This window comes from Micropterus dolomieu, linkage group LG01 (genome assembly GCF_021292245.1).
Source record: "Micropterus dolomieu isolate WLL.071019.BEF.003 ecotype Adirondacks linkage group LG01, ASM2129224v1, whole genome shotgun sequence".
NCBI classification, from domain to species: Eukaryota; Metazoa; Chordata; class Actinopteri; order Centrarchiformes; family Centrarchidae; genus Micropterus; species Micropterus dolomieu.
The window spans coordinates 14,703,549-14,718,349 of NC_060150.1; the positions used below are offsets into that span (position 1 = coordinate 14,703,549).

The 14,801-nt window shown below is 43.0% G+C and overlaps 1 protein-coding gene across 1 annotated transcript in view; it reads right to left on the bottom strand.

The window, feature by feature from the left end:
* Positions 1–14,801, bottom strand: part of LOC123978397 (striated muscle preferentially expressed protein kinase-like) — a 47,358-nt gene that overhangs the window by 13,429 nt on the left and 19,128 nt on the right. The window contains exons 25-26 of the mRNA XM_046061631.1: positions 211–363; positions 49–91 (exon numbers count right to left, since the gene is read on the bottom strand). Of these exons, the coding sequence (XP_045917587.1) occupies positions 49–91; positions 211–363 (196 nt within the window). The remainder of the gene's footprint in view (positions 1–48; positions 92–210; positions 364–14,801) is intronic.

Sequence of the window (14,801 nt, forward strand, 5' to 3'; positions counted from 1 at the left end):
TGACACATTGAAAAGTTTCAGGCTGGGTGTTTGTAAATGATAGCTCACCTTGAACCAAGGATGACGAAGGCACTCGATGGCACTGGGCCTCCTAGGAAAGGGATAAATATGTGTATGAGGAAGGAGCATGCTAGCATTTAGACACTTCTAAATGGAATTATGGTAATGGAATTTATAGAGAGAGAGAGAGAGAGTCATCAAAATGCTTACAGTCTGTCCACCACCAAAAGCTTGATGACAAATCCCTTTGCTTCTTTGCAGAGATCAGAAAACATGCTCTCCTCAAACGCCACATTGTAGTTACGGATGTTTAAGGCAGTGGCTCTGTCATTCTCACCAGCAAATGGAGACACACCAGTTAGGCTGAAATAAAAACAACAACATCATGATCAACCAAAGAAAACAAAGATTTAGTTACTATAAAAATACACATATACAGGTGCTGGTCATATAATTAAAATATCATCAAAAAGTTGATTTATTTCAGCACATTAATAGAGAGGCGAAGGGAAGTAAAAGATGTGGTAGAAAAAGTCTACAAGCAATAGGGATAACCGCACCCTGGAGAGGATTGTGAAACAAAACCCATTCAAAAATATAAGGGAGATTCACAAAGAGTGGACTGCAGCTGAAGTCAGTGCTTCAAGAACCACCACGCACAGATGTATGCAAGACATGGGTTTCAGCTGTCGCATTCCTTGTGTCAAGCCACTCTTTAACAAGACACAGCGTCAGAAGCGTCTCGCCTGGGCTAAAGACAAAAAGGACTGGACTGCTGCTGAGTGGTCCAAAGTTATGTTCTCAACAATTTTACATTTACTTTGGAAATCAAGATCCCAGAGTCTGGAGGAAGAGAGGAGAGGCACAGAATCCACGTTGCTTGAAGTCCAGTGTAAAGTTTCCACAGTCAGTGATGGTTTGGCGTGCCATGTCATCTGCTGGTGTTGGTCCACTGTGTTTTCTGAGGTCCAAGGTCAACGCAGCCGTCTACCAGGAAGTTTTAGAGCTCTTCATGCGTCCTGCTGCTGACCAACTTTATGGAGATGCAGATTTCATTTTCCAACAGGACTTGGCACCTGCACACAGTGCCAAAGCTACCAGTACCTGGTTTAAGGGACCATGGTATCCCTGTTCTTAATTGGCCAGCAAACTGGCCTGACCTTAACCCTATAGAAAATCTATGGGGTATTGTGAAGAGGAAGATGCGATACGCCAGACCCAACATTGCAGAAGAGCTGAAGGCCACTATCAGAGCAACCTGGGTTCTCATAAAACCTGGGCAGTGCCACAGACTGATCGACTCCATGCCATGCCGCATTGCTGCAGTAATTCAGGCAAAAGGAGCCCCAACTAAGTATTGAGTGCTGTACATGCTCATACTTTTCATGTTCATACTTTTCAGTTGGCCAACATTTCTAAAAATCCTTTTTTTGTATTGGTCTTAAGTAATATTCTAATTTTCGGAGATACTGAATTTGGGATTTTCATTACAATTGATCATCACAATTAAATTAAATAAACACTTGAAATATATCAGTCTGTGTGTAATGAATGAATATAATATCCAAGTTTCACTTTTTGAATGGAATTACTGAAATAAATCAACTTTTTGATGATATTCTAATTATATGACCAGCACCTGTATATTTCGGACGTGGATGTGATATACAGGTGCACAAACACATACAAGCATACATGTACACAATTACACAGTGTGATGGAGCACAGTGCAAAGGATGCTGGAATAAATAAGTTTTAAAATAAAAGTATTATGTGCAGGTGTTATTTACTTGACGTAGGTGGATTTGGTATACAGTATATACAATATACAAAATGAACAGTATGAACAGCTCTGAAATAGAAAATGGTGAATAAATACTAAGTGGTAACCAGTAAACAGGTGGCTGATTAGAGGCAGAGTTACTGGGCTATTGCACAGGAATTGTTCCTGACACTGTGAGTCAGAGTCAGCTGTGATAATGGCTTGTGGGAAGAAACTGTTCTTGAGTCTGTTGGTTTTGGCGTACAGTGCTCTGTAGCGCCTACCAGAGGGGAGAAGCTGGAACAGGTTGTGTCCGGGGTGAGATGGATCTGCAGTGATGTTTCCTGCCCTTTTCCTGTCTGTCCTGAATGGAGGGCAGGTTGGCACCAAGGATCTTTTCTGCAGTCCTGACTGTCCGTTGTAGTCTGTTCCTGTCCTTTTTGGTGGACTTCAGGAGTTTGACAGATGGGTCTCGTGAGGTGCAGTCGTTGGTGTAGAGGGAGAAGAGCAGTGGGGAGAGCACCTAACACATTAGGAATTATGGACAGGGGTACAACATTTTTCAAACTGCCCCTCATCAACACCCACTTCAGCATACCTACGACCAGAGTTCGAGTTATAATCTGAGCTTCGTGGGGTTCTCTAATATACAAACTTTTTTAATTAATTAATTTATTTTTTTAAACCTGTCCTGCCCAGCAGCCTGATATAGAGTATCATGAGCTGGATACCATATTGTGCCAGACAGATTTTACTTTAACAAGAGAACATTAATATACTATTTTGTCTGTTTTATTATTTATTTAAATTTGCATTGATTTGTCACAGGGCCAGACAGAGGGGCAGATATGGGGATGGGGGGCCACAAACGTCTCACAAACAGACAGCACAGACAACACCTGCAAGAGAATGGGGTTGGGAGGTGGGGACAACAGGAAATAGCAGAGGGAAACACCAATTGCAGAAAGCAAGAAAACCTGCAAGAGAATGGGAAGGGGGCTTGGGGAAAAAACAACAACAAACAAACACAAAAAAGAAAAATAAAGACAACCAGCCGAACAGCAGCAATAAGCTGACATAAGAGAGAAATGAAAACAAAAATAACTTCATCATTTAATGAGAATTCATAACATTTTTAAACAGTCTACCTGTCCTATACTCTGCTGTGCATAAGCCTGCGTTGTTGCTCCCCCGAAAGCTATAGTTTGCACACTATGCCTAACTGTTAGCTCCTCACCTTCGCCTGTCATTCATTGGCTATGTGGTGCCTCTTAACACTTTTTCTGGTCATAAATTTGGCCAGTGCCTCCCTATCATTTTATTTTTCTCTGTTTGTTTTGGCTCCTCTTTTCTGGGCCTGGCTGCAGAGTTGGCTTAAAGCCACTGTTTTTTTGTGGTCCTGCACATCTGAATGGTCAAATGTTTCGACCATACCATTTTCACAATAACAGCAGGGGGTGGGTTATCAGATGACAAGTTTGAAATATGTTTTAATGATAATAATACATTTATTTATCATGTAAGCCTAAATACATCTAAAAAGTTTTGTTATTCATAAAAGACACTAAGTAAAGTGTACTTTATCCCATTTAAGGGTCAACCATAGACCTTTGCATGGGCTCCCCATGGCTCTTAGGCCGGGGTCATCTGTAACCTTTGACAGCTGTTCTGCGCAGATTTTCAGGCAGGATGGAGACACACCGTCTGGGCCAGGAGCCTTCCTGATCTTCTGCCTCTGGAAGACCTGACTCACATCCTCTTCACAGATCGTGAGTGCAGGTGAGGGGTCAGAGAGGGGGGGTGAGAGCCTGGCAGTGGGGGAAGGTGACTGTTCGAAGATGGTGTTGGAGGGGGGGAGAGGTGTGACTGTGGGCTTTTCAAACCTACAATTAAATCCATCTGCCAGTTGTTGAGTACCAGCAGAGTTGATGGACGGTCTCCTGTAGTTAGTGAGTGTCTGCAGGCCTCCACACTGACGCAGGGTCGCTGGCTGTGCTGTTTCCTAGCTTTTCAGCATTGCTCCTCTTTGCTGCTTTGACCTCTCTAGTCAGTGTGTTCTTGGCCTAGTTACAGAATAGAATACAGAACTCTTTCCCCACTTCTGAAGGCCTCCTCCTTGGTCTGACGAAGCTGCCTGAGTTTCGCTGTGAACCAGGGATTTTGCTTGTTGTATGTATTGGAATGTTTTAGTCGGCACACACGTCCTCAAAAAAAACTGATGTAAGATGTCACTGTGTCAGTTCGTCTAGGTCAGTGGCTGCAGCCTCAAAAACACTGCAGCGAGTACAGTCAGACAGGCCTGTAACTCCAGCTTTGACTCGTTGGTCCATCTTTTCACACTCTTTACAACAGATTTAGCACATTTCAGTCTGTGCCTGTACGTCGATATAAGATGAACCAGACAGTGATCAGAGAGTCCCAAGGCTGCACGGGGAACAGAGCGATAGGCGTCCTTTAAAGGTTCAGTGTGTAAGTTTTAGTGACATCTAGTAGTGAGGGTTGCGAATTGCACCCCCCTCCCCTATCCAAGCTAGCAGTATAGCTACGGTGCCTGAGGCAGGACAAAGATGTCATCTATGAGATAAAAGAGATTTCCAGTCAAAAAATGAGGTTTCTTTAGATTGATATGTTAAGAAATTATGTAAAACCATATGTTTTTCTGAATATTATTGTTACTTGTTCATTAATAAACAACAGCCACATGAAGAAATGAGCTACATGATGTCTCATACTCCTGTAATACATTATTTTACATATTGGGAGTGTTGGCTCATCTGGACTAACATACCAAAAAAAACTATCACATCTAGTGCATCAAATATGACCACTGACAGATACCAGGACAATGTAAGCCTCACTGTTTCTGCACCACAGTCCATTATAAACCACATAATACATGAAGTTTACAAATGCATAGTCAGTTGAGGATCAAGGCTCCTCTCACTTTGCTTAATAGGATAAGCATGCAAATATAACCAAAATGTTTTCTTGAATTCTTTTGAAATACAACAGAATTTCAGCTTGTTTTAAAACGGTGCAACGTTTTTAATGGGCATTTAGCATGTGAAAGTACAAATTACACATTTGTGTGCACATTGGGGAAGCAATATCCAAAAAAACATTTTAATTTTTTTAATTTTTAATGCATTATTATGCAGTATTCATTGTTGGTCACTTGATAGGCACACGGTCTTGTTATATATCACCATTAGCAGTAAAAAGAAATACATGTTTTCCACCAGGGCAGTAAAATGTGAAGTTTAGCTGCTGATCTGAGCTTCCCTGCTGTTACCGTTTTATTGCCAATAATATTCAGCAGCTGTTTGTCTCAGGAAGGTAATGGCGCATTTCTGTCCACATAACAAAGGCAAAACAGAGTGCTGGAGAAGAACTACATAAAATTACAATCCAACTACATATTTTATCTAAAGCTGGCTGATCTGATTTTCAATGCTGGAAGCTGCAGTTTTATTGCCAATTAGTGATCAGCTGATTCTCACAAATGTAACAGACAAAGCCAAAACAGAGTGCTGGAGAGAGAGAGAGAGAGAGTGAGTAACTACATGAAGTTTATATCACAAGCAAAAGCCAGCGCTGGAGAACAAACCAATCCAACTAACATTACATATTTTTCTACCAGTCAGAAAAAGTTTTGCTGGCTGATGCTTCCATGCTCTAAGCTAACGTTACAGTTTTATTGCCAATTAACGTTACTGATCAGCTGTCTCGCTAACGTAACCATAAGCAGCAAAGCCAAACCACAGGCTGGAGAATAAGTAGGCGACATGAAATTTATCCATATTTCACACCAATGACAGGGGAAACATGTCAAGTCTCTCGTGATTATGGCCAGCTAATAGCTAAAGCTATCAAACAACAGTTTTCATTTGCATCACTAAAGTCTGACAAACTTATTTACCTGTCCATCCAGACAACTTCAGTACCGCTTTGAAAACATCTGTCCCACATTATAGTCTTCCATCTGGGAAAATCCACAACATCCGTGATTTCTGCCATCAGCTGTTTGTATCTGTATGGTATAAAGATCCACACGCTCTCGGCTCTCATGCTAAATAACACGTGTGCTCCTTCATTTGTCCAAATGTCACTTCTCTTCTAATTAACCAGAAGACTACTCGGAGACTGTATATTGCTATTATTATTATTTCCTCTTCTTCTTCTTTGTACATATTCAATGTAGTGAGGGGCGTCTACACTACCGGAATTATACAAGCAGAAGAAGAAAGCCATGATGACGAAACACGTTCTGTAGCGCTGTTTGTCCGTTGTTGGCTACAAAATACAGTGAAGGGGGAGCCCACGGTTATGTAGATATAATTGTCTCATTCAAGACAATAAAAACATAATGGTTCATTATGTAAGGTCTTTATACACCACTGAAAACATAGTTATGGATCTTATATTGCATTTCTGTAAATAGATCCTCACATTACACACTGGACCATTACACACTGGACCTTTAATGTAGTGTAGCAGTGGTCCAGTGTGTTAGTGTTCCTGGTGGGATACTTAATATACTGTATAACCATGTCAAAATGGTTTAAAGTTTTCTTAACTTAAGATGCTGCATAGAACACAGTCAGGGGAATGCAATTACCTTATGACATACTTAGTTTATTCAACTATTTATTTTAGTTTTTGCTTGATGATGCTATTTGACCAACAATAGCGTATTGATTATTTACAAATACATATTGACATTTAGGCTACCTCTCCTCCACTCTGTAGGACAAGAGCCTGCAGGACTTAAAAATAAGGCAAAAACATAAAATAAAAAGTGTGCAACGTGTTTCAGCGTCGTCAAGGTAACGTGATAAAGTGGCAAAGTGCTGTCCCGTTCCTGTTTACAGCATTTTGAGCCCTCGCAGCCTCTTGCACTTTCCAAGTGACGTCAGTAAAGCCTATGAGGGTTCAGGGCTTAGGGTTTAGGGGGGACATTGGGATTGGGCCCTTGTTTCTAAATCATCTTTGTTGGGAGTTGCACATGCGCAGTTCCTAGTTAAGGACTACTAGCCAATCAGAAGTAGAGAAGGGCGGGTCAGCGAAAAAACAGTAAACAGCATCGATTCAGCTGTAGGCTACATTTTGCCGACCAGGTTGGCAACATGGACTGGTGCAAGAATTTCAGAGTGGTGAGTTATTAATCTGTAACAAAGTGAAGTTTTAACTGAGCTCTGTCTCTACATCACAGTAACAACTTTATGTTCACTGACTGCTTAGAGGGTAGCTAGTGTTTGGAAGGGAGAGGAGAGGCGTGCTGCAGCTCAGTGTTTTTCCACTGGTGTTTTTGAGGGCGTGTCGGAGTAGTCGCTCAGCGAGCATTATGACACGTACTTTCATTGTGACGTCAGTTCAGAGCAGTGTTTTCTGTGGGAGATGGGAACTCCCTTTGGGCTGGACTTGGGGCTTTTTCACTTTGCAAACCTATTACATGCACAAAAAAGATATATAACTCAATAAAGGAGAGGGAAAAAGCCAAAAACCATAATACCACCTCTTTAAGTTTCCTGGGAAGTGATGAAAGGACAGCATTGTAAGTGGGAATAAGCGGTGGAGCAGGCCCCCTCCCCTGTTAAGCGAGGGCTTCTCAACCTGGGTGTAGATGGCTTCCTGACACCTCTTTCAAACCATCTCCTCTGCCTAAAATGTGGTCCTGGTACACCTGGTGGTCCTCAAATTGTCTGTCATTTTCCCCTGTCATTACTACATGTTGTTAATATGGCAACTGGCAGCGCTTGTAGAAGCAGCAGCCAGTAGCACCTTCAAACTTTGCTACACTTTTGCTTTTTATCCGTTATTTCCGGCTATATTGCCAAATTATGCATTACCTCTGACATAAAACCAGTCATTGGAAGATGAAGACAGGGATTTTTTTGGATTAAAGAGCAGCAGACCTTGATCCATCAGTCCACCTGTCCCCGCCTCCCTCCCCTCATCGGGCGGTCCTCCCGCCTCATGTGGATCCCCTGACGGCGGCGTCTTCCCCCATTCCCCTCCCCTCTGTGGGGGAGCGGCACAGCGGTAGACCCACGAGCGCCACGTTGCCTCGCACGGCCCTCTCTACCACACACAGGAGGCCGCTCCAGCCCCCCCCCCCCCCCACTATATCAGCATAGTTTATGCCCAGTTCAAAGTCAAATTCAATGAGCCACACTAGGGCATTGTGCTGGGAGCAGCTGAGTAGAAATAAACACAGCTATGGCTCAGAAGTAATGGAAGAAAAGTATTGCGAGGCAGCAGTATTTTTTGTGTCTTTTTAATGCAAGCAAACTTTGTAATTAAAAATAAACAGGCCTTTTTTGTGTCACAAAAAGTTTTAATTGCTAATATGTCCTCTTTGATTTCAAGTCAAAAGGTTTTCCTTGCGAGTTTGCAGGTTTGTTTGTTTTACCAAGATGTGACTTTGTTTTGTGTTGTTTTCTCTTCCTGTTTGTATGAATGAGTGGGCATTTCCCAGGCTAGGAGGTGGTTGGGTGTGTTGGAAGCAGCGCAGCTGTTCCTCATCCCAGAGGGTTTATCTACTAGCACTATTTTGACGTATCAGTGATACATCATATGATAATTCTTATAATATTCTCATGATACTGTGGATATAGATGAAATGAATAATGGGCTTTGTCTTTCCATTGGAGTCATCATCCATTTACTTAAACAATTCTTTTGCTTTCAGTGCAGTGATGAAGCTATGTTGGGTTATGCATATTTAGAAGGGCAGGATTTATCACCAGAGGGCAGTAGAACATCACTGAACACTGCCAGAACTGAATCTATCCAGAAAAAATCAAATGCAAAGATGTGTCATCATTTGGAGAGGTAGAGAAGAAAAGCAATAGTCTTACTTTACTTTACAACCTCTTAAATCAAAAGACATGATTGCACTATTAAAGAGAGATTTCTGCCATTAACCATGACAATAAAAAGGCTCAACTTTTAAAGTAATTTTTTAGTGGATTTCTACCGGCAAACACCAAAACAACTTCACTTCTCTGCAAGTTGGATACTCTTCGTGTGCCTAGATTCTGGCTCCATCCTATAAACTCATTCTTGTCCTTCCAATTAATTCTTACCCATGGCCAGTCTTATCTCCTCAGACATGGCAGGACAGGGCTGGCCGTGATGGATGTGACATTAACGGGAAATGAAGCTGGGAGATGCAACGCCCCAGTCCAATAGTGGCATTTGTCACTGCCCTGGTCATGCAGATTGGGCCAGCCTTGCCCACTGACTAAGATTAATGATGACGGTGGCCCTGTCTTTGTCTCCATGTGTGGCTTCCCCAAGCACAGCACAGTCTCCAAACATGACCCGTCTTATAGTAACCCCACACAGATCAGAGACACAACATGACCATGACATGTAAATATTCTCTCCTATTGCATTGCTTTCTTTCATTAATTGTGGGTGAATGGTGAAGCAGAGATGTTGTTTGAATCCATAAATAGATATTAGATTTCAGTCTGGCAATTACGGCTGAATGATATTCTTAAAATAAAAACACACAGAAAGCCAAAAAGCTGCAAAAAAATCAATAACATAAAAACTTACAGCTTGATTAAAGGTGTTTTATGCAGCATACACAATACAGTATACTGGGAGGACCACATCCTGGTTTCTAATATAGAAATGGAATAACCTTAAGCACCATGCACCACTGCACAGAAAATGGCTTTTCCCTGACAGATGAGGTAGCTGGGGCAGACTCAGATGGATGGGGGATTGGGCCAGTTGTATAAGACTTCAGGGATGCAGCACATTCCCCTGGTCATCCATCATTTGCTGACACATCCACTTATATCCGCACCACACATACATACAGATGTAATCCTGTTTGATCAGAAATCTGGCAATTCCTTTCCAACACACGTTCTTGCCTGGTCTGTCTCTGCATCTTTCTGTTTTCTCTATGTGCACGCATGAGTTAAAGAAAATAAAAGCTAAGATAATAGCTAGTTTTGATTAACATTTGAAACATAATGTTAACTTTATCTATGCAACAACAATATTAGCCAAAATATTTATACATGCTGGAGCTGCTATCACTCGTTGCCAGTAGGTCTCCCCTAAATGAGTAAAACTATGAAATGTCTGTGGCCACTGAGCAGCGCCAATGGAGCAGTTGCTCAAGGGCACCTCAGCTATTATAATGAGGGAGGGGCAAGTGCTGCTTTTTTATAAAACAGAGTCCATTCAGCACTCTTCAAATTGTAGCACAACTTCAAAAGTCTGATATCCACACATTTTATAATGAAACTACACGTATAAAATGAGAATGCTTTCTTGTTGTACAGCAAAGGCACACTACAAACTGTACGTATTACCTGCTCTTGGCCAGTCTGCACTTGGCCGGCCTGTCCACTATGCTTCAAGAGCAGTCAGAGGCGGCATGGAAGTAAGGGTGTACAACTGGTTTCGTTGGAAACTTATGACTGTTGTGTTAAAACACTAAGACAGAGAAAAGTCTAAGCTCACTATACGAACACTGCATGTTAATTTCCTAACATTAACCCAGATGCTTTATAATAACATGTACTGTAATCATTTAATATTAATAATAATAATGTTGAGGTATTCTTTATACCTATATATTGGCAGCTTGAGTTACTGGTTAAAGGGGCCATGTGTAGTTTTCAGTGGTCTCTAGTGGTGTGGTTTCAGATTGCAAACACTACTGTTGCAAGCATCTGCATGTCCGTGTGCGTGTGCTCCAACTCATGCCGCAACCAAAACGGAGACGACACACAACATTCTGGAAACTCACGTAAACTCCCACTGCAATGTTACAGAACTATTTTAATCAGCTTGACGTTTAACTAATCCATGCTTGTCACATGAAAATGTTACACTGACTGCATTTAGCCAACACGATATGCTGGCGTTGTTATCTTTCACCAGAGAGGCTCAGCAATGTCAGCTGTATTGGATGATAATGACATTACTGTACTGAATGTGTTGAGACAGCATATTCTCAATCTAACATGAATTATAAACAATATTATAGTCAGAGTTTGTCTTGTATGCAGCCAGGAACGAGTTTTAGGACCTAAACGCAGGACACAGAGTTTAAAAGCATCCACAGTCTGTGGTGTCCTCAGGTAGTCAGGGAGAGCATTCCACAGACTGGGAGCAGCTGAACAGAAAGCCCGATCTCCCATTGTACGGAGCTTGGTTCTGGGAGGTTTCAGGAGATATGCTGAGGCAGATCAGAGGGCAATGTGTGGAGGTCTGTGGGGTGAAGAGTTCCTTGAGGTAGGAGGGGGCTTCACCATGGATGCACTGATGGGTAAGGAGGGAGACCTTGTACTCAATCCTGAGTGAGACAGGAAGCCAGTGGAGTGATTTGAGGATGGGGGTGATGTGGTCGTGATTGCGCACCTTCAGCAGGATACTAGCAGCGCTGTTCTGGATGTACTGCAGCTTCTGAATGCTTTTCTCAGGGATCCCGGTGAGGAGCGCATTGCAGTAGTCCAGCCTGGAGGAGGCGGTGTTCCTGAGGTGGAAGAAGAAGGTCTTGCAGAGATGTTTAATGTGAGCCTCAAAGGTCAGATAAGAGTCCATTTTAACACCTAGGTTGGTGGCTGATGTTGAAAGTGGAATGTTTTGGCCAGAGAAGGTGATGCTGGTAATGTCAGATGACCGTACCTGGTGTGGAGTGCAGACTAAGATGGCTTCAGTCTTGGAGCTGTTTAGCTGCAGAAAGTTTTGCTTCATCCACGCCTTTATCTCCTCCAGGCAGGTGGTCAGAGTGGATGATGGCAGGGCAGCAGAGGGGGTTGGGTTTTTCCTGAGGTAGAGTTGATGTTGTTGGATTTAGCCTCTACCAAGGTGACATGCTCAGTTCTCCCGGTTAGGTAGGATGAGAATCCTACCTAAACTAGGATGAGAATCTTACCTAACCGATCATGAGAAGCATCTCGTTTAAGGTAACCCTTAGTTCTAGAACATTTCCATAGACATTTTCCAGTCATTTAGACGTTTCTCCTAAAACTCTGGATTGTTTCATCCATCCAAGGACAAGGTTTTTTATAGGAGACAATGCTTGGTTTCACTGGTGCCACTTTACTAAAAATTGCTAAACACCGATTATCAGAATCAGAATCATCTTTTGTTGCCAGGTATGTGTACACATACGAGGAATTTGACTCTGGATTGTACATTGCTCACGATGTGCTTACTTATACAAAAATACAAAATCACAATAATAAAATAAAATCAGACACAGACTTCAGTGTAGACAACACAAATATACACACTATGAACAAAAGCAATACAGACATGTTGACAAATAGTACAGTGGGCAGAGTGCGAAGAATGCAGGAGTATACATGTTGGAGGTGGATGTGATATACAGGTACATATACATGCATACATGTACACAGTGCAATGAAGCATAGTGCAAAGGATGCTGGAATAAATAAGTATTTTGTGCAGGAGTAATGACTTGAGGTAGGTGGATTTGGTATACAGTATCTACAATATGACAATATAACAATGTGAACAGCACTGAATTAGAGAATGGTGAATAAATAAGTGTTAGCCAGTAAACAGGTGGCTGATTAGAGGCAGAGTTACTGCGTTATTGCACAAGACTTGTTCCTCACACTGTGAGTCAGAAATCAGCTGTTCATCTGAGTGATGGCTTGTGGGAAGAAACTGTTCCTAAGTCTGTTGGTGCTCTGTAGCACCTACCAGAGGGGAGAAGCTGGAACAGATTGTGTCCGGGGTGAGATGGATCTGCAGTGATGTTTCCTGCCTGTTTCCTTAAAAATATAAGTCCTGAATGGAGGGCTGGCAGTTCTGACTGTCCGTTGTAGTCTGTCCCTGTCCTTTTTGGTGGCAGATCCAAGCCAGACAGTGATGGACGTGCAGAGGACAGACTGGATGATGGCTGTGTAGAAGTGGATCAGCAGGTCCTTAGGCAGGTTGAGCTTCCTGAGCTAGCGGTTTATGGTAAAGATAGGTGGTTTCGGGGGGCTATCAACACCTTTAACGCGAACGTAGCTAGCTGGCTAGTGAGATGGATCTGCAGTGATGTTTCCTGCCCTTTTCCTTTCTCTGGAAATATATAAGTCCTGAATAGAGGGCAGGTTGGCACCGATGATCTTTTCTGCAGTCCTGACTTTCCGTTGTAGTCTGCTCCTGTCCTTTTTGGTGGCAGATCCAAACCAGACAGTGCTGGACGTGCACAGGACAGACTAGATGATGGCTGTGTAGAAGTGGATCAGCAGGTCGAGCTTCCCGATATGGCGCAGGAAGTACATCCTCTGCTGGGCCGTCTTGATGGTGTCTGTGTTTGGCTTCCACTTCAGGTCCTGGAAAATAGTGGACCCCAGAAACCTGAAGGATTCCACAGCAGATACAGGGCTGTTGAGTATGGTGATGGGGGGCACGGTCATCTCCACAGTTTTGAGTGTGTTAAGCTCCAGGTTGTTCTGACTGCACTAGAGAGCCAGCTGATCAACCTCCCATCTGTAGGCCGACTCATCACCGTCCCGGATGAGGCCAATGACCGTTGTGTTATCAGCAAACTTCAGGAGTTTGACAGATGTATCTATGTGCTAATAGTCCGGGTGCTGGATGTGATGTTCCCCAGTCTCACCTGCTGACTCCTGTCAATCAGGAAGTTTGTGATCCACTGACAGGTGGAGGCTGGCACATTGAGCTGGGTGAGTTTGGTGCTGAGGATGTCCGGGATGATGGTGTTGAACGCCAAGCTGAAGTCAATGAACAGGATCCTTGCATATGTCCCTGGGGCGTAGAGTTGTTGCAGGATGCAATGCAGTCCCAAGTTGACTGCATCATCCACTGACCTGTTACCCTTTAAGCAAACTGCAGGGGGTCCAACAATGGGCCTATAATGTCCTTCAGGTGGACCGGCACCAGTCTTTCAAAGGGCTTCATGACTATAGATGTCAGAGCGACAGGTCTGTAGTCGTTTAGTCCAGAGATGGAGGGTTTTTTGGGGATGATTGTGGAGCGTTTGAAACAGGAGGGAACTTCACACAGCTCCGTTCTCCGTGATCTGTTGAAGATCTGAGTGAAGATGGGGGCCATCTGGTCTGCACAGATTTTCAGGCAGGATGGAGACACACCGTCGGGGCCAGGAGCCTTCCTGCTCTGCCTTTGGAAGAGGTGGCTCTTCACAGATCTTGAGTGCAGATGAGGGGTCAGAGGGAGGGTGGTGGCAGTGTGTAAGAGGGAGGGGACTGTTTGAAGATGGTGTTTGAGCAGGGGAGAAGTGTTCATGAACCGACTCACTGTTTTAACCACACCCTCGACCTTGTTTTGGTATATGGTATTGAAATTGAACATTTAATAGACACACAGAATCCCCTCTTTGTCCGACCACTGTTTGATAACTTTTGAGTTTGTATTGCTGAACTACACGCCCTTGGGCAAAGATTTCTATACAAGATGTCTGTCTGATAGTGCTGTAGCTAAATTTAAGGATGCGATTCCATGAGCTCTAAATTCATTATCAAGTCACAAAGTAACAGAGGACTCCTATGCTAATTTCAGTCCCTCCCAAATCGATCATCTTGTTGATAGTGCTGCAGGCTCGCTGCGAATGACACTTGACTCTGTTGCACCTCTAAAAAAGAAAATACTAAAACAAAGACGGTTAGCTCCATGGTATAATACTGAAACTCGCAAATTAAAGCAAATATCGCGGAAACTTGAGAGGAATTGGCGTTCCACCAAACTGGAAAATTCTCGTTTAATTTGGCAAGATAGTCTTAAAACTTATAAGAAGGCCCTCCGTAATGCCAGAGCAGCGTACTACTCGTCATTAATAGAGGAAAATAGGAACAACCCCAGGTTTCTTTTCAGCACTGTAGCCAAGTATTCCCATAGCTCTCAGTAGTTACGACTTCATGAGCTTCTTTAATGATAAAATTCTAGCTATTAGAGACAAAATTCAACAAGACCTGCCCTCAACTGGCACCGAATTATCTCTAAACTCAGGAACCTTAGAAACAGCTGTAGAACCAGATATATGTTTAGACTGTTTTGCTTCCCT